Consider the following 19,678-nt stretch of genomic DNA (forward strand, 5'->3'; position numbering starts at 1 on the left):
GGGCTGAGACCAAGGTCTCAGCACGGCTGATTCCTTTCTGATGGCTGGGGAAGAACCCATTTCTTTGCCCTTTCCAGCGTCTAGAGGTCTCCACATTTCTTGGCTCATAGCCCCTTCCTCTGTCTTCAAAGCCAGCAAGCTGCATCTCTCTGTGCCTTTCCTCCATAGTCACTTCCTCTGACTCTTTACCTCCCTCTTCCGCTTCTGGTGACCCTTAGGATTACATTGGGCCCACCCAGCTAATTTAGCATAATTTCCCTATTTGAAAGAGTTGAATAACAAACTTGGTTCTCCATTGCCATGGAGACTAGCATATTCCCAGGTTTTGGGGCCAAGGGCATGTGGACATCTTGGGGAAGGGGAAATAGTCCATCTTTCACAGATGTCCTGAGGAAACTTGAGTATTTTTGTTAAAGGAGAAAAAAAGTTACTATGTGTTTATGTACTAAGCCTGGGCTTTAAATGCTCCATCAAAAAAACACTGAAAACAAATGTGTCACACACAATTATGTATGGACCACTGGAAAAAAAAAACATTTCCTATGTTTCTGTCACTAATTAAATATATTAATTGCTTGATTCTTTCCAGAAATAAAACCTAAACACTTGGGATCACCAACCAGTGCCTTCTGCAAAAGCCCTCGGCCCCAAAAGTGGTTGACAGACACGATGTCCTTGGCTTCTCATTATAACGTCCTTGGGGCTCCAGTGTGGGAGGAGCCAGGCCTTATAAGAGTCCTTCTTGTTTCCCCTCTTGTAGGTAGAATGTCTCTAGGTGATAAGGGTTGCGTTGTCATTCCTGTTGAATATGTCATCTTCAAAATGTAAAGGATGTAGAACCTTTGTGATACTTTTAAATCGGGAACCACATTATATTTTATTTTTATTTAGTTTTTTTATCCTCACCCAAGGACATGCTTATTGATTTTAGAGAAGGGGGAGGGAAGGAGAAAGGGAGGAAGAAAAACATTGATGTGCTAGAGAAAGATCAATCATTCGCCTCTTGGATGTGTCCCAACCAATGACTGAACCTGCAACCTAGGCTGGGAATCGAACCCACAACTTTCAGTTTATGGGACGACACTCCAACCCAGTGAGCCACACCGGTCAGGGCCAGGAACCACTTTTGTTGAGTTTCTGGCATCAGTGCTGTTTTCTTTGGTTTCCTGATTCCCGTGGGTGCCATATGGTGTCTTAGGGGGAATTGTTGGTCCCCCCATTCTGTAATTACCAATGGCTACCCCCCAAGTGGGAAAGCTCAGCTTCCTGCCCACCCCCCTAAAACTCTCCCCAAGACTACCCTGGTGGACTTGCTCACCACCCCCTGACCACTCCCGGGGAGACAGGCTAAAACCACCGCAGGGGCACTACCCGTGCGATTTTGTTTCCTCTCGCCCTGGTTCTCTCCTTGTCCCAGTTCCTTTTGTGTGCTCCGTCTTCCTGGCTGCATTCCTGGCTCTGGTTTCGTGTCTCCCCTATCTTCTCTCTCTCTCTCTCTCTCTCTCTCTCTCTCTCTCTCTCTCTCTCTCCACCCCGCCTCCCAACTCTTTCCCAGCCCCAGGGCTCTGTGTCACCTGCTCAGGGGCAGAAACACAAACCAAGCAGGAGCCTGTTTCCAACCCTGTCTTATGTCGTTTCTTAGGTCCAGTTCCTCAAATTACATGGGAACAGTTTTCAAAATCAAATTGTTGTGTAAACTCATGCCTGAGTGGGTACCAGTGGTAGGATTATTGTCGGCATTACTCATTTAGCACCTGTGTTAGGATTCCCTTTCTATTGTTTCAACAAAGTTAAAGGGGTTTCTGTCAACATGGGTAAATGTCAGGGAAGCCTGTGATGGTTCCAGGTAAGAATTCTATGTAAACCTCATCATTTTAAAGCTAGCCCTCGCCCCGGCCCCAGGGAGGCTCCCGCCACTGCGGCGTTTCAGGCATCAGTCCGGGCTGCTGAGCTGAAAGCCACCACCCTGCACATCTCTCTTCACTGTGCATACGGGGCGACGAGCCAAAAAACACATTTTCGTCTGAACATAACTTTGAGGTGCTCACTTTTAATCAGTCAGGATCTGGGTTAAGAACTGCTTGATTTAAAATATATTTGAGTACTAGCATTTTATTCTTTATATCCACTTGAACACAGAATGACCCAAATTATACATTTATTAGAAGAAAAGTAAGAACATATTAGTCCTGTTTACTAGTAGCAGGACTCTCCAAAATGACGACACAGTGAGGTGACCTGGGGTGATATCCACACTGCCTGCCCGTAGGCGAGAGTCTGTGCTGTTGCTTCCAAGGTGGAAAGGCACCCACCCTTGTGCCCCCTGGGCTGGCAGGTGGGTGGGTGGGGGCTCTTTGATGAGACCCTCCTGCCACCAGCACCATCTCAAGGGGCTTCTTACTCTCCCGTGGTTTTGTAGGACCTGCAGCGAGACATCGAACAGCACAGCGCAGGCGTGGAGTCTGTGTTCAACATCTGCGATGTCCTCCTGCACGACTCTGACGCCTGTGCCAACGAGACCGAGTGCGACTCCATCCAGCAGACCACCCGAAGCCTGGACAGGCGCTGGAGGAACATCTGCGCCATGTCGATGGAGCGGCGAATGAAGTGAGAACCGAGCCGCCCCTCAGTGTGTCCAGTGTGGTCAGCCGGGGTCCGTGCACCCTTCTGGCCTAAATGAGTAACTGTGTTCTGTTCGGTTCACAGGTTGTTGGCAGAGAAGGCTCAGTGGGTGTGACAGTGCTTATAAAAGTCATTATTCAAGAGAAACATAATGGTGCAATGTGTTTCCTGGCACCCCGGTGCCTCGGGCCTAACCGTGGCTGGCCCCTGTGCTCCCAGCATAAAGCAGTGGAGGATGGCCTGTCTCCTGTCGGTTAACTTCTGAAGCAGGAGCTCTGAGGGGCTTGGCACTCCTATAAGGAAGGTGTCCTTACCGGGAAGCAGCGTGCCCAGTTATTTCCTGGAAGGGGTATTAGGGTCACTCCACCTGAGTAGTGCCAGTGCTGGGGGCGGGGGAGGTGGCAGTTGGGAATAGGATGAATTGAGAGAAAGTATAAGAGCTGTGGTCAACATGGATGGCTTGTGCTAAGTTGTCTTCTTCCCATCAGAATTGAGGAGACCTGGCGCCTGTGGCAGAAGTTTCTAGATGATTACTCCCGCTTTGAGGACTGGCTCAAGTCAGCCGAGAGGACAGCGGCCTTCCCCAATTCCTCAGAGGTGCTGTACACAGTAGCCAAAGAGGAGCTGAAGAGGTTCGAGGTAAAGACCTGCGCTGGGCTCAGGGGCTGCTAGAAAGACTTCCTCCCAGTGGGGGCTTCCCCGACCTCTGCCCAGGGCCCCTCCACAACCTGCCGTCAGCTGCTAAGACGGCTTTGCAGGACGTCACCGGTGTCTGCCAGCGGGCAGGCGCTGGACTTGAAATCCTGTTCCGTAGCTGGCATCGGGGGAGCAGGCGGAGTAGGCCCCCGTAGCCACTGTGGTGTGGGGACCAGCCACCCGCGGCGAGTCATCCAGGGTCTGGAAGGGGCGTCCTGCACCGCCTGCTGCGGCACTGACGCTTCTCTGTGCGATGCAGGCCTTCCAGCGGCAGGTCCATGAGAGGCTCACGCAGCTGGAGCTCGTCAACAAGCAGTACCGGCGGCTGGCCCGGGAGAACCGCACCGACACGGCCAGCAGGCTGAAGCAGATGGTCCACGAGGGCAACCAGCGCTGGGACGGCCTCCAGAAGCGGGTCACGGCCATCCTGCGCAGACTCAGAGTAACCTTCTCTACGTCAGGGGTCATTTGTAGATGTTCAGGAGAAGTGATACGTGATCTCAGGCTTGTAACCAAGGGTAGAGGATTCCGTGGAAGGCCCAAGCGAGCTTAATGTTGTTTTCTTTTGTGCAAGCCCAGAGCTGCCAGCTCTTTGTGTTTTTCTAAGCCATCTTTTGCCCGAGAACAGGCTTCTTAGGCACAACACGTTTATGTGATTTATGTTGCCAAACAAATTTCTTTTTTTGTCCTCAGCAGCCCCTGAAGGTGTGCGTGCTAGCTCACAGACTGCCCGGGGCGGGGTGGGGGGTGGACTGCCATCTGGAGTCTGGGCCGCAGTCTAGAAAGAGGCCGGCTTTGCCCACCTGCCTGCTTTTGTGTCGTGCTTCTGGCACCGTGAGGGACATGGGCAAAGCCCTCTCTGCACAGTGAGGGTTGGAGACAGCAATTCCCTGAATTTCGGAGCGCACTGACTAACCTCAGAGGCTGGGTTTGAGGGGGGTTTTTTTTAGCGTAGGCATTCATCTTAGATTTCTGTAACTCAGAGGCGTGATGCCAGCCTTTGTGAAGCCAGGCACGAACTGCCAGGACCAGAGAGCCGTGTGTGTGTCTGTGGGAAGAGAAGTGGCCCCCGCTCCTGTTCTCGGGGCAGGGCGCTCTTGGGGCCGTGCTGAACAAATGGAAGTCCGGGCTGCTGGGGTTTTTAAACCGCTCAGGGAGATGCTGGCTAGCTTTCTAGATACACCCCTCACATTAATTTGTCTTCTGCTGACCTGACTGGGAGCAGTCCGACGCCCCATTTGGCACTGAATGCTACGTTTGGGAATCTGCTGCCCGTCTATGACGTGGGAACCTGAGAGGCACCCTGAATTGGAGGGGATGAATCTCCGCCTCAGGGTCTTCCTTCTCTGGGGAGACACATCCAGAATCACATCACTGAAGGCAAATGGGGCACTGGTCCAGGTTCAGCCCCAAATCAGTGATTGTCTGTTTTAAGGCTACCAAATCCTGTCAAGCAAAAGCTTCCACAGACAGTGGGTAAAAGAGGCAAGGTGCCAGGCTTGGGCTTTGAGGGGGTTCCTCTAAGGACAGGTTGGGGAAAATCACAGAGAATTAGAGAATTTTAAATGCTCAAAGGACTTTAAAGGTCGTAATCATTCCCCACCCTTACTTGCCAGGGAAGACACCGAGACTCAGAGAAACCGAGGAGCTTGTTCCGTGTCACACTGGGCAGGCCCGGGGCTCCTGGCCCCACGCTGGTGCCTGCATGCCCTGTGAGCCCCCCAGGTGCCGAGAGACGGGCTTCTCTCTGAGTACTGCAGGCACCTTCCCCTTCAGCCAGGAGTGACCTTGCTGTCGACCTGAACTCTCGTTCTGCCATCAACAAAAATGTATTATTCTTCCCCCTTTGCAGCATTTCACCAATCAAAGGGAAGAATTCGAGGGCACCCGGGAGAGCATCCTGGTGTGGCTCACAGAGATGGACCTGCAGCTGACCAACGTGGAGCACTTTTCCGAGAGCGACGCCGACGACAAGATGCGCCAACTGAACGTAAGGCTTTCTCCCTCGGCCCCTCCGAAAAGAATGCACCTCTGCAGAGGAGACCGGGCCAAGTACACATTTCACCTGATACCCTGGGAGCAGATTCCAGAACTGTTCAAGCAGCCCGGCTGCATCCACCTGTGTACTGCTGCGTTATCACGAGCAAGGAGACTATTCCCTGCAGCCAAGGGGCAGTGGAACAGGGCCCTTTTTTCTCTTTGTCATTTGTAATCATCCAAGCAGAGAGCACTCTTCAGGTTCCAAACCGAAGTTCATGAGCTGCTGTTTGTTCCCCCAGCCCTCGGTCCGCGTGCACAGGTGCAGTGTGACGGGGGCGCTGCATCAGGAGTGGGGCCGAGAGCAGGCCCCTTCTCCTGCCCCACTGTTGCAGCTGATCTGTGTCACACTGTAGTATTGCAGCAATCCCTCCTGGGTGCGGTTTTACAGGAAGTGGAGATGGAGATTTGTCTGCCCTAATAAGATGGCACTAATGAGTATTAGCACTGTGTCAACAAGCAAATGCCCATTGGTGACGGACTGTGGGGAGTTTTCTGTATCCACCAGGTGTCACTAAGATAAGGTCTCTCCCTCCCACCCACTAACAGTAAATGTCCATGTCAGACTTTTAGAATTATTTTTTTAAAGATTTTATTTACTTATTTTTTAGAAAGGGAAGTGAGGAGGGGGGGAGAGAGAGAGAGAGAGAGAGAGAGAGAGAGAGAGAGAGAGAGAAACATCAATGTGCAGTTGCTGGGGGCCGTGGCCTGCAACCCAGGCATGTGGCCTGACTGGGAATCGAACCTGCGACACTTAGAATTATTTTAATTGGAAAAGTCAGTGCCCAGAGGGGGAGGGAAAAATATGTACAGTCATTTTAAATTATTAAATCTTTGTCACCTTGTAAAAGTTGATGAAGCTAGCAAGTACTTGGTGAAGGAACAAAACAACGATGACATTTTGATGCTTTTTCTGTGTCTTATAAGAAACATTGTCTGAATCCTCAGAGAGGTTTCCCTCTTTGAAATCCTCTCATATTCCACATAGGGTTTCCAACAGGAAATTACGTTAAATACCAACAAGATCGATCAGCTGATCGTGTTTGGGGAGCAGCTGATCCAGAAGAGCGAGCCCCTGGACGCGGTGGTGATCGAAGACGAGCTGGAGGAACTGCACCGGTACTGCCAGGAAGTGTTCGGCAGGGTGGCCCGGTTCCACCGGCGGCTGACCTCCCACACCCCGGTAAGGGGAGCGGCCCCCCGGGAGGGCTCCCGGGCCATGCAGACTTGGTGTCTGACCAGACTTAATATGAAATGGTTAACAGTGGTTTATTCTATGGTTTTTAAAAAAGCTGTGTCGAAAAAGTTCGTTTCTACTCTTACAGAGCCACAGTTACTTAGAAGGTCCCATTTGCCCAATGGGCAGGATAGCACTTCTGACCATCCTTGCCCCTTTGACACGTTTTTCCATGTGCTCCTCGGGACAGGGTTTTTCTGGCATGTGTCAGTTCTGCTGGGACATTTTTGTAACTGTTCTGGTTTTGCTGACAGTATTAACTCGGGATGCACTGGCCTTCTCCTGCATCTTAATGTCTGGGAGCTCTTATTGTCTGGGCCTTTCCGGTGCTTCGTTCTCACCGTTGAAGTGCCCAGAGCACCAGGTTGCAAGCAGTGTGATGTCTCTCCCTTGACAAAGGGGCTTTTGGGGAAACCCAGGCGGAGTTAGGCCGTCGTTCACACTTCCCTCCTTCGTGCCCAGAGCTTCTGATGACCATTGACCAACACAGCTGGCTGCCCTTTCTTTTTGTGTCTTCGTCTTCAAACAGAATTTCTTCACCACCATAGCCTCGAAAATAACCCTCTAGCAATTTATAGCCGTTTTTCTTAGAGTCATTATAACACAGGGAGAATAAGGTTCTATATTCTGAACAATAAGATTGGGGATAAAAAGAAAGGACCTGGTACATATGGTCCTTGAACATGTGAATCTTATTCAGAACCCTAATAGCCCCAAGTTCTTTTTAATTTTCTTATTCTTGGAAGAGCCTGCCATTAAACTTAGATTATCAAATTTAAGGTTTTTCCTAGGAAAGAAAACAGCATTTTGGAAATTACAAATTCTAGGCCCCACACCAGATGGTCTGAGTTGGAATAACTACGAACAGGGCCTGGGAACCCGGTTCCTTTTAGTTTCCTTAGAAATGTTGCTGGAGGCCCTTCTCAGGAACCGTGGGGCAGGCCGACGCCCGCTGCTCCTCGGAACCGCGGGTGCCTGTGACTTGGTTAGGTCCGAACACCAGGCGCTCCCGTTTCAGGGCTTGGAAGACGAAAAGGAGGCCTCCGAGAATGAAGCGGACATGGAAGACCCCAGAGAGATCCAGGCCGACTCTTGGCGGAAAAGGAGAGAGATGGAGGAGCCCTCGTCTCCTCAGTCCCTTTGTCACCTGGTGCCCCCAGCACTGGGGCCCGAGCGGTCTGGCTGCGAGACCCCCGTCAGCGTGGACTCCATCCCTCTGGAGTGGGATCACACAGGTGACGTGGGGGGCTCCTCCTCTCACGAAGAAGACGAGGAGGGCCCGTACTACAGTGCTCTGTCAGGTAAGCGGCCTGGCTTTCCAGAGCCCTTGACATTGACCCATTTAGCTGTGTTTTTAGCGCCTTTTAACAGCACGGCCAACTCTCGATGAGCAGGAGGCCAGCTTATGGCTGACCCAGACTTCCTGGGTTCTGTCCTGCCCCTTTTTGACTCACCTGAGAGCTGGCTCACTCCTGTCACGGATGGGGTGAGAGGGAAGAAAACGAATTCACGCTGGCACATCCGGGCTGCTCACTGGTGGCTCTGGCCCGTCAGTGCTCGTCGGCTGAGTTTTTCAGCGTGTCCGTAGGCTGAGTGCCTTCATTCTTTCTGTGCACTTCCCCTCCCCCACCACCGCTCCGGACAGTTGGGAGTTGGCTGGAGAAAATCTTTCTGGTTTTCTTTTAAAGCTTTTCAATAAAACAGGTAAAGGGTAGTGACTTTTCTCCTTCCAGCCGACAGCGTTGCTATTGTTTTAACTTAAAACAGGGGCATTCATCTACAGACGCCTGCAGTGAGGAAAATGACATTATTCTTTTTCAGATGTAGAAATCCCTGAAAATCCTGAGGCATATCTTAAAATGACCACAAAAACTTTGAAAGCATCTTCTGGTAGGCCCCTGCCCGTGCATGTGTCTCAACATGGCAGCACCCGCGGCGCACACTGCATCCTCAACCTCGCTCCCATGTCGTGTCTGACCCCCGCCTCCCGTGGACACCATGTCCTCGTGCCATGGTGTATTCACACTGCCGTACTCACACATGCCTGCGTGCTCCTTACAAACCCCGCCCAGACCAGAGCAGCCTCGCCAGTGTCCCTCTGCTCCCCTTCAGGCCTGCGCAGGAGGGAATTTTTCATGGTGCCTTTTTAAAGTTTTGTTTTCCCGCCGTCTAACTGCAGCCCTTGGGCATGGACCAAGCTTTCTTCACGGTGGCTTGGTGTGGAGCTGTTTCCTTGCTTATGGTGATGTCCTGGGAAGAGGGTGGGTGAGCAGGCAGGTGGGGTAGAGGTACTGTTGCATTTGTCGCAGAAGAAACCCTCCTTTCCCTGACTCGCAGCTCTAATCTTTACTCCCTGCCCCATCCCATCTGCAGTGGTGGGGCAAGGCCCTTTGGTCCCCAAGTCCATCCTAATGTTTACTCTTCCCCTCACTCCTGAATGGCCTTCAGCCTTGGGCCCCAGACCCAGCTTGCTGCCATTGTCCCCACCACTAGAGACCCCGCTCCAAAACGCCACTCATCGCCTAGCACATCATGTGTTCGTCGTGCTCCATCATGAACCCATTTAGCTAAGGCCCAGTGTTGCTCAGCTGCATGTCTCTCATTCCATTCCCTCCTGGGACCTACTGACATTTTGCAAACGTGCATGCTTTGCAAGGAAAGCTGCAGAACTCATATTATACTGTAACTTGATGCCATGTGACCCATGACCTTTTCATGTGTAACTAAACAGGGATCCTTTGGTTGGAGAGAATGGACTGTCACTTGTTATTTTTCTTTCAGGTAAATCCATTTCTGAGGGCCACTCATGGCACGTTCCTGACAGTCCTTCCTGTCCCAAGCATCGCTACAAACAAATGGGAGGCGACAGAAGTGTACAGCCCGGCCCCTCAGACTCCAGCACCCCTTACAAACCAGCCTACGTAAGTCTTCACCCCACCGGGAGTACCGCCCAAGTGCATGAGTAAATAGTTAACATTCTCAAGAGAGGCCTTTCGGTGTATGTAGTGTGTGCTCGCTCCCCAGGCATGTTTCCCAGGGTGACAGTGCCTCTGCTGAGCTGACCGTGCTTCATTAGAACCTGGGGAAACTGGTTATAGTAAAAGATCGGTTTCTAGCCAACAACCACCTTTGCGTGTGCAGACGTGACATTACTGTGATTATTCTCTTGAGTCAGTCAGCCGTGCACATGATGGAGAGGGGAAGTGTGGGCTTTCCCTAGCTGCTGCTGAGCTCCCAAACCTTCATTATCTTTTTCTTTTGATCACACTTCCTATTCAAAAATTCTGACTTCATATCCAGTACGATTTGACTGTGCCGTGGCAGACGTGGGTTTGATGCCCAGCCCTGCCGGTAAATCGCTCTGGACCCGTGAGCACTTGCCAGGCCTCTGTCAGCCTGCCCCACCTGGGGGTACACGTGCCTGACGAAACTGCTGTAGGGTCAGTGTGTATGAGGTTACGAAGGAGGTGATTGTTATTCCTACTACGCACTACTGTGTATGTGGTTGGTTGTTGTTATTTATAACAGCGACGGTTCCTTCTTAGTTACAGTTCCCTCTGGCAACACGCGTCCTTGGCATGCCTCTGGCTGCGCAGCTGTTGGGAGGCAGCCAGCCTAGGATTTAATGTTGGCCCCAGATCATTCTCAGTACAGAGAATTAGCGATGAGGGAGTCTGAAATAAAATGTCCTGTGCATTTTTAGTGCCATCTCTTAGAAAAACTAAAAGCAATATTAGCATCACTGGATTGGTTCTCAAAATGCCCTCTGTGTCTAGAAGTAAATAGGGCTACGTAGTCAGAGAAGATCCTTGGCTGTACATGGTCAGACTGGAGTCATTTGATAAGGGACTGTCCGTGCCAAATTCAGAAGCTCTTAGCAAGCAGCTGTCATTTTTAATCTGCCTCTCTGTGCAGAATAAGACCTCACAGCCTGCGGGGGAGAGATGCCAGCACCTGACGGTTGCTTTATGTCTGTAGTTCCAGCAACCATGCCCGTGTTCCCCGCCTGGCCATTTTCTACAGCTCTACCTGCTTTTTGGTGTCTGAAATCAGGCATGTCACCACAAATCCGAAGGTTTTTTAGGTTTTTTTTCACTCTACACAAATAGGCCGTAAAGACACAATCCAAAGAAACCAAGGCTTTTCTAAAAAAGACACATCTATTTTTGGAAAGACCAGAGGTAATAGCTCAATCAGCTCTGTGATAACAGAAGAGCAGTGAACGATAAATGCTTGGTAATAAACAGCCCTGGGAGGCAGTTTTGTCCTCCGTGCATTTCTGATTCCCGGTGACAGTAACACCTCCAGCTCTACAGAGTGACCAGCAGGGAAAATGCAGGTTTTGTAAAACACTATACAAATGTGAATGCACTAACACAGTGATTGTCTGGTGAGCTTGGGTGTTTTAGTTGCTTTAACTCTTTCTGCATGGCTCACGTGAAGAGTGTTGGGAAGCCTCAAATCAGGTCAGGCCCTGGCTGGGCTGCCCAGTTGTTCAGAGCGTTGTCCCGATAGGCCAAGGTTGCAGGGCTGATCTCCAGTCAGGGCACATACAAGGAGCAACCAACAAGTGTTTAAATAAGTGCAATAACAAATCGTGTTTCTCTCCCTCTCCTGCCCTCCCTCCCTCTCAAAATCAATTTAAAAATTAAATCTAATCTTTTTATTCCCAATGTTCACATATCACTGCCTCCTGCTCCCTGGGCCGTTCCTGAGGCTTTATTTCGGCCATCAGCTCTGCTTGGTCATCAGTGCCACCCGCACACTAAGCACTTGTATTTCCAGCAAGTTAACCTTGGAAGGAAAGGGCGCCCTGTCCTCATCTTTTACCTGTTAACATGAACCAAGATACCCTTCAGCCTTCCAAGTTTACAGATGATCACGTAAAATTGGCTCATTCTAGGTGAAGCTGCTGTTATCTCCAGGTTCAGATGATGGCAAAGAAGGCCCAGGCGTCTTGAACGGCAGCCCACAGCAGGAGGACGAGGGACCGGCCTCCGTAACTGCGCAGCAGTCAGGTACCGTCAAACAAGCCGTGGTGGGGAGAGGGAGAGTCTGGGTTTGGGGCTAGCCAGGAGTTTATTTTAAGTCACAGCTTGAGAGAACATTAATTAGGAATTGGCCAACTATATAATTCAGCAGAACTGCTACACTTACCCTATAGCAGCCCACGTTAGTTTAGAATTAGCTGATTTGTTTTTATGAACACATTCCTGGACTGTTCACTTTACTTTCAAAGCTATTCTTAAATATAGACCAAATGAGCTCGGATGAGGAAGTGTGTTTCAGTGACTTCATTTGTACGTAAAGATAAGACAAGGGAAGATGATTATCAAAGAGATGAGTCAGGTGTCTCCTCACAAGCCCAGCTCAGTGATTATAAAAATAATTACTCAAGTCTAAAGTCAAGCTGATAGCACCAACCTGATTGTTCACAGACCAAAGGAGAAAGGACCCTAAAAATGGCCTGAACCGAAATGCTGAACTTAGGACCAGAACACGTACTGGCAGCGTGCTGGGTCTGCTCCCCAGTGAGCCGCCCCTTACTAGCCTTAGGGGGAACACGGTGGCACTGGCCTTGAACATACAGCAAGGGAAACCTGCCGTTCCACATTCCAGGGAATGTGACGACTCCCAAGTGCTGAGCCTCTGGCAAAGAGCATCCCCTGTCCGTCTCAGCACCCTGATGCTGAACTAGTTGGAGGCAGAGAAATCCGTTTTTGTGATTGCTGCTTTTTATCCCAGGTGCCTTTGACAGATGGGAGCTGATTCAAGCACAAGAACTTCGCAACAAACTCAGAATAAAAAAAGACTTGCAGCAGCTGAACTCTGATATCAGCGACATTACCACCTGGCTAAAAAAAACAGAAGCAGAGCTAGAAACGTTAAAAATGGCCACACCCCCCTCTGATATCCAGGAAATGGAGCTCAGAGTGAAGAGCCTGAAGGTAAGTCCGAGTGTATCGGAAGGGGAATTCTGAGTGCGCATGCAGATGCTGGCAACTTGCAGGTGGTATGGTGGCTGTCGGTCTCGTCCTGGCAAGGACACAGGTGCAGGTCTTTGTTTTCATTCAGAAGAGTGTCTGCAGATGGTCTCAGAGGCAGCTGTGGGCTCTTCTGGAGGTGCTAGTGGCTGCTGAGACGTAGCACCCTCTACACTGTGTGCACCCAGACAGCAAGTGGATCGTTGAGGGTGGGGAGGAGGACCCGCTCACCCACTGTGAGCTCTGTGGCCTGCTCTGGTTACTGTGCCACACGGTTAGGACTTGTCACACACATGTTCGGCCTTCACCCACCGGATGCCTGGCCAGGGACGTGGGAGGGGCTTGGAGCTGTTGTCTTGTGCATTAATGCAGAGTCCAGCAGATGTGAGGCCTGCTTGAGTGTGGTTAGTAGGGTAATGGGTGTCGTAATTTATAGTTTTAATTTGAACATTTCACCTAAAATGTCATATGGTGTGCTTGAGTGTGATAGTGTTGTTATAGAATTACATGCTTATGATTTTATAATTATGAAGGGGAGTTATTTGTGCTGGACCCTGTATATTAGAGGTAACCGTTCATACTAAGGAATTATACTTCTGTGACACTGGAGGGCAAATGCACAATAACTAAGTGTACTTCATCTGGTCCAGAAATGTTAGTAAGTCGCCTAGAGCTCAGGAGGTCCCGTGGAGTTGGCCTCTGGTTAAGCTGGCCGGCCAAGTTCACTGACCATGTAAGGCAGCTCCCCCACCTGACACTTCCCAGCCAGTCACAGGCAAGGTCGCTCTTGTTTCTGTGGCCTTGGCTTGGAGAAGTGTTTGAAAGATCTGTTCCCCACAGAAGTTCAAAATGAGCCCCAACATTACTGTCTTCAGAGTGCCTCACCCAGTATCATCTTCTGTGGTAGGAGATATTAAAAGCCTTTGACACCTACAAGCCTTTAATGGTCTCCGTCAACGTGAACAGCAAGGACTTTCTGCAGACTGGGAGCACAGAGTCCAGAGAGCTCCAGGAGAGAGTCAGCCAGCTGAGGCAGCACTGGGACACGGCGCTGGGTGCTGTGGAGAGCTGGAGAGAGGGCTTACGGCAGTCGTTCATGCAGTGCCAGGTACGCCACCGACAGCCGGCACCCGCGACCTGGTCCTGGGCACAGCCAGGCCCACGTGGGTGGGAGAAGAGGATATTTTTATCATCATCAGGCTGCTCTGGCACAGCCAAATACGGCTTGTGTTAGGAAACGTGTGCTTTACCATTCGTTTCTGAAGACCCACCTGCTGTCTCAGAGGCCTGGTGCCGGCCTCTCCTGCTCTGTTGGCCAGGCCCACGCATAGTGTGAGGGCTCCAGCAAGCGCTCCGGTGGGCAGAGACGCTACTCCAACATTGCCCCCTCGCTGCCCTTTTGCCAGCACGGCTGTGTAGCAGAGTGAAGAAGACACCTGGCCCTGGCACGGGAGCCCGCCAGCCTGCCCTGCAGCCTATAGTAGCTGTGCGACTCTGGGCAAATCATTGAACCCTCTGGATCCAATGTTCTCATCTGAAAAATGGGAATCATTTTAGTGCCTCCTTCACAAAGTTCTTTTTAGGCCTGCATGCTTGTAATCTCAGCCCATGTTACTTCTGACCCCATCTTGAGAAGCATGAGTCACCAGTAAGCCCACGGAGAGCCCTGTCCTTGGGCCACAGCCTGTCCCTGTTGGGTTGCCTCTTTCAGCCACTGAACCCAGCATGTTTGTTGAGTAATGCGTGTGGGCCCGGTGTGTCATACCAGAGGGGGCATTCTGAAGCCCCACCTCTCTGTCAGCACTCTGCCCTCGGCAGAACTCATCCTGCCTGCCTGCAGAGGCTGTGCCAAGGGCTCTCTCTTTCCCTGCTCCCCCCTTTCCTTGTTTTGGGGCCCTTTTATTCACTGGATAAGACAAGATGAGCAGATGACTCTGGTGGACTAGAAATAGCAAGCACACCTTCCCAGTTTTGCAAAAGGTCAATGTTATGATGTGTGTTGTTTTTTCAGGACTTCCACCAGTTGAGTCAAAATCTGCTCCTGTGGTTAGCAAATGCCGAGAGCCGGAGGCAGAAGGCTCAGATCACTGACCCAGAGGCAGGCCCCCGGGTTCTCCTGGAGTGTCAGGAAGACCTCATGGTAAGTTTTCCTCTGAAGGGGTCTGCGCTGCCACTGGCCTCTGTCAGGAGGTTAGTACTTAGGTGGCCTCCCCCAGTGTTTCTGGGAACAACGGTGCCAGTGGGTGTCTACTGATCATCCCTGTGTAGTTCTGAAGCAGGATGACCTGCAGGGATGAAAAGCCAAGGCCAAGAGCAGGAAGTCTTCAATACTCAGGAGTTGGGGACAAAGGTATCCAGCAATACCCTGCAAAACTTAAGGCCATCTGAAGGATTATTTTTCCCTTGTGAATATGGCTCATTTAGGGGGAAATAGGAAACTCAGTTGTCCGCATGTATGAGTTTTCTGCATCCACTGTAGAAAAGGCTCACTTTGTGGAGGTCACTTGTGTTTTCATACATTCATTTCACTAATACGTTAACATGAGTCCTCACTTGCACTCAAGTTGACATTTTTATCCACGTGTTTATGTGGTTTAATTTTAAATTTAATCACAATGCTCCTGGTTGTTGTTTAAAAAACACTTTTTGTACTCAAATCTTTGTAAAGCCACACTTTCCAGGGTAGCATTCACTGTCCCATAGAACTTTGAGATGATGGAATGTTCTGGATGTGCTCTGCCTAGTATGATTGCTAATGGGCACTTGAAATGTAGTTATTTTGACTGAAAGTGAACTTTTCATTTTCATTAATTTAAACTTAAATACCACATGTTGTCTAGTGGCTACCATTTTGGACAGTTAGCAAGATAACCATCCTCAACAACACGAGTGAACTTACCAGCTTCCTGTGTATTTCTAAATCATTTGCTTCAGCTGCTGCTTCTCAATTAATCCACTTTCGATTTTCCCTTGACCTCCCGCCATTAATGGATAAGGACCTTGTCTTCTCTCACTTCTTTTCTCTGACTCCTCCAGCAACATAATTGTCTCCAGAATGAGAAGGAATAAAAAGTAGGGGCAGGGCGTCACAGGCTTGCTCTCTGAGTGATGCTAGGCTTGAGGACAGACAGGCAAGAGGGGAAGGTTCTGGAGCACCACCCATCATTCATCCTGGATGAGTGAGAAAGCCTCATCCAGCCACACTAGCTTCCCTTTGGATAAACTGTTCCACACCTTGTTTTTAGCAACTGGAAAAGGAGCTGGTGGAACGTCAACCCCAAGTGAACACCTTACAAGAGATTTCAGACAGCCTTCTTATTAAGGGGCATGGAGATGACTACATTGAGGCCGAAGAGAAGGTTCACGTTATTGAGAAGAAACTCAAACAGTTACTTGAGCAAGTGTCTCAAGACCTGATGTCCTTGCAGGGAAGCCGGGTGAGTCCCCTTGTGGGTTTTAAATATAAAGACGTCATATGAGATGCAACCGGCCACGCAGGGGTGCAGCCTTGCTGTGGGAGGTGGGCTGCCAGCATGCCATTGGAGTAGAGTCTTGTCCGGCCCTCTGGAGCTGTGTGGCCTTAAAAAGTTACATCAGCTCTTCAAAGCTGTTTGATCATTTGTAAGAGGGATATAGCCAGGGTAACTTTCTGTTAGTATGGCTGGGTTATTTAAAAACAAGTCTAATCCTTCTCTTTTCTGTCTTGCCTTCACGTTTCTCATGTGCCACACTTTCAAGTCCTCTTTTTTGTCCTGGTCACTTCTGACCACTGTGTCGTTTGTCTACTTTCTGCTCTTTAAAATGTGTGCCAATGCAGAACAAACGAATCCCCAAACTGGCCCCTGCATCTAGAGTACATATTTCATCCTGTACAGCCAAGACCGTATTGTCTCGATGGCCACGTGGTCACTTCCCAAGAGCTCACTGCCAACTATTTGTCCCTCTTGCTGCTGCTGAACTCAGTCTCCCCCAGTGTGTGCTATGGGTTTTTAATGCAAGAGGCTGGCTTTGTTTCCATTCCCCTTTGGCCTGAAAAAGTCCCTGTTAGAGCTGGGAGTGAGAAATAGAAGAGCCCCCTCTTCTGGAAAGATTTGGGCTGGGCGGGGGGGCGGGGGGCGCAGGGAAGAAATCTGCATGAGGCACATTTTTGCGCTGTTGAGACTATTCAGGCATTCAGAATAGTCTCTGAATGCCTGAATAGTCTCTGATTTCCCTGAACTGAGTGAACCCTTGGGGTGTGGATTTCAGATCCCAGACCCAGCCCTGCCCAACTTGGACGAGGTAGACGCAGGAGAGCAGCCTCCAGCAGCGTTCGGGCCCGCTTCCCGGGCAAAGGTGAGAGGCCCCTTCCTGCTGTGGGAACCGCCCCGGCTCTTTTTCAGTCACTGAGATGACAGGAACTTGGGACAGCACGGCCCCATCAGATAACATGCTACCATATGTTGCTGGTCAGTGTGGAAAGGCTTACTCCTAAGATTTAAAAAATTTAAAATACACTTTTAAAGACCTAACTCAAAGGCTATCTCCTAGTTGGCTTCTCCTTGGAGCTGAAGCGGGCGGTGTAAGACGGGAGCCCCTCTACCATTAAAGAGGCTTCCTAATCTCCATTAACAACAGACCAACAAATCATCTTACCTCATAGAGTTTAAGGTCATATGTAGTACTCTAGTCTCAAAAGCTTGTCAGGAAGCTTCCCTAAGGAAGGTATATAATTTAAAAAGGAAGGATGTTTCATCATTGACAGAACTAAACTGTATTCAGTGCACTAATTGCATTATTTTTATCCAGCAGTCTGGAGCAGAGAGAACAACAAAAGGCAAGAACAAGACAGAGAGCAGGTAATAGCACTGAATTCCACACAGTCACCTCCCCAATCTTGCCAATGTCACAATCAAGATCTTTATAAAAACCCGGTTTTCTATCTGGAAGGTGTTTAGGCTTCTCTTCCAAACCCCAGCAATTGGACCCATTGTAACCTCAGGTCCTGGTCTTACTTACGTAAGCAGGAGCTCAGGTAACGTGAGTGGGTTTTGCCTCTGGAACCTCCTGATGAGCTCTCAACCTGCTCTGTTGACAGGGTGCCCAGCCCCGCGGACACAGGCAGCTCGAGGCCACAGCGCTCCTTCCTCGCCCGGGTGTTCCGGGTAGCGCTGCCCCTGCAGCTGCTCCTCCTGCTGCTGCTGCTCCTGGCCTGCCTGCTGCCCTCCTCCGAAGAGGACTACAGCTGCACTCAGGCCAACAACTTTGCGAGGTCCTTTTACCCCATGCTGAGGTACACCAATGGGCCACCCCCCACATAGGGGGCTCAGCCTGGCCAGCAGCACCACCCCACCAGCCTGTTTACTCGAGTGCCCAACTCATGGCTGCACACCAGCCTGTGAGTGACTGAGCAGTGGCGCGGTCCAGGGACCTGCTGCGGATGACTTCCTCAGGGCCCAGGGCAGGGACCCCGGGCAGCTGTTGCCCTGAGCAGCGTGGCAAAGCTACTTCACTGGTTTTGGGATCTCTGGGAACTGCAGTTTCCTAAAGAGCCAAGCACTTTGTGAATTCTCGTTTCTTTGTAAAACAGCATTATTAAAATGTAGCTGATATGGTCAAATGAGCAGTAGTATTCATCACATAGTATATTTTCTAGAAATAAGCAGGCAGATTCCACCTTAGAAGTGGTTCAGAAACTCACATGCACTCTTGGCTGATTGAAACAATCATTTTAAATGTTTAAAATTCAAGCAGCTAGCAATCTTGATCTACAGGTTATACACCAAAATGTTCTGTTCAGTGCTTAGGTCTGCCCTTTTATATTGCTTTAAATTTTTAAAGAAATTATATTGCATGGATGTGGTTATTTGTGCATATTTTTTAACAATGCTGAATCTGTATGAATGTAAACTTTGATTTTTTTTTTAAAGAATATCAGATTTTAGCTTGAGCTTTTGACTAATGTACAGTAAATGCCAAACTACATACTTTTAGGGACATTTTTGTAAGTTAATTTTATAAGACTTTTCACATTTAAAGTGATGGATGCTTCAGGTGTTAACTGTTTGGCCACTGGGGGGTTGGTGCAGATACACCTGAAGCTGTTTGTCATATGTACAACTCGGATGTTTCTCAATAAAACAAAGAAATAGCCATACTTTTGTTGTGCTGGATTATATTACAAAGCAGCTAAAGAGTATGTGTGACCTTTCAGAGAACAAAAATTATTTTAGGATCAGTGGGTTTGAATTCGGAGACCTAGAAACCTACTCCTTTGTACAAATGTGGCAGGTGCCCAGTGTGTGCCCCGCGGTGCTGCAGGCCGCCCCGAGGGCAACCTGGTGTGGAAGGTGGGCACAAAAGGAAGGGTGCTTTCACCCGGATTATTCTAGTCGCAGCTCCTCCAAAGCGAACAAATAATGTTTGACACCTGCTGCAGGCAGAGCCATCTGCTATCCTCAACAAAGACAGTGACTGGAAGTTTTTGAACCAGTTCCTCATTAACCACTCCTGACCTGCACCTTGGGAGACACCACGGACTCAACAGCAGTCTCAGTCCCCTCTCTCCTCCACAAAACACAAGTCTCCAGAGACGCCAGGGAAGTTCAGCCTTTCAGTGGCGGCGCTGCTTCTGGGGATCCACCATCCTTGGGGTACAGCAGTTCACGGGCAGCTCTGCAGAAAGGGACCAGCCTAAGGGAATCTTTCAGTTTAGCAAATTGTTAGAAGTGATGTGGAGGGAAAGGTACTTTTCACCTTGTAACTTCAGAGTGTTTTAATTCTTTAAAATAATTCACCTGTTTTCATCGATTACAATAACCCCAGAGGAAAATTTAAATGACAGTGTTACCCAAACTTTTTCTTTAAGCCACTGAGTTGGTTAGAAGGTCTTCACTCCAGTTTTCCCAGATGCAAAAGGCAGAAGAATCTCTACTTCCTTCTCTTCCAGCCAAAAGCAGGTGGCTATTCTGGAGACCTTTTCTGCCCTTAAGAAGGGGCTCTGGGGCAAATCAAAGTGAGGAAGGTGCTGTTAATTGTCAGGATAAACCCTGCCCCATGCCAGGGAAGCCTTTCTTCACTCAACGCTCAGCGTTAGTCCTAAAGGTAAACGATAATCGGCTTT

The 19,678-nt window shown here is 49.7% G+C and overlaps 1 protein-coding gene across 12 annotated transcripts in view; it reads left to right on the forward strand.

The window, feature by feature from the left end:
* SYNE2 (spectrin repeat containing nuclear envelope protein 2) overlaps positions 1-18,712 on the forward strand; it is a 289,942-nt gene extending 271,230 nt beyond the window's left edge. For 10 of the 12 annotated variants that reach the window (XM_045822428.1, XM_045822430.1, XM_045822431.1 and 7 more), the window contains 16 exons: positions 2,420-2,607; positions 3,111-3,261; positions 3,578-3,760; positions 5,171-5,308; positions 6,344-6,538; positions 7,611-7,893; positions 8,414-8,482; positions 9,374-9,513; positions 11,496-11,610; positions 12,338-12,540; positions 13,484-13,684; positions 14,588-14,716; positions 15,822-16,013; positions 16,825-16,911; positions 17,365-17,414; positions 17,654-18,712. In XM_045822428.1, coding sequence (XP_045678384.1) covers positions 2,420-2,607; positions 3,111-3,261; positions 3,578-3,760; positions 5,171-5,308; positions 6,344-6,538; positions 7,611-7,893; positions 8,414-8,482; positions 9,374-9,513; positions 11,496-11,610; positions 12,338-12,540; positions 13,484-13,684; positions 14,588-14,716; positions 15,822-16,013; positions 16,825-16,911; positions 17,365-17,414; positions 17,654-17,876 — 2,547 coding nt within the window. In that variant the 3' untranslated portion in view covers positions 17,877-18,712. The remainder of the gene's footprint in view (positions 1-2,419; positions 2,608-3,110; positions 3,262-3,577; positions 3,761-5,170; positions 5,309-6,343; positions 6,539-7,610; positions 7,894-8,413; positions 8,483-9,373; positions 9,514-11,495; positions 11,611-12,337; positions 12,541-13,483; positions 13,685-14,587; positions 14,717-15,821; positions 16,014-16,824; positions 16,912-17,364; positions 17,415-17,653) is intronic. The other 2 variants (XM_045822429.1, XM_045822433.1) reach the window with 2 other exon arrangements.
* Positions 18,713-19,678: the final 966 nt, after the last annotated feature.

Source organism: Phyllostomus hastatus, unplaced genomic scaffold (assembly GCF_019186645.2).
Source record: "Phyllostomus hastatus isolate PE091 unplaced genomic scaffold, TTU_PhHast_1.1 phas_scaffold_501, whole genome shotgun sequence".
Classification (NCBI taxonomy): domain Eukaryota; kingdom Metazoa; phylum Chordata; class Mammalia; order Chiroptera; family Phyllostomidae; genus Phyllostomus; species Phyllostomus hastatus.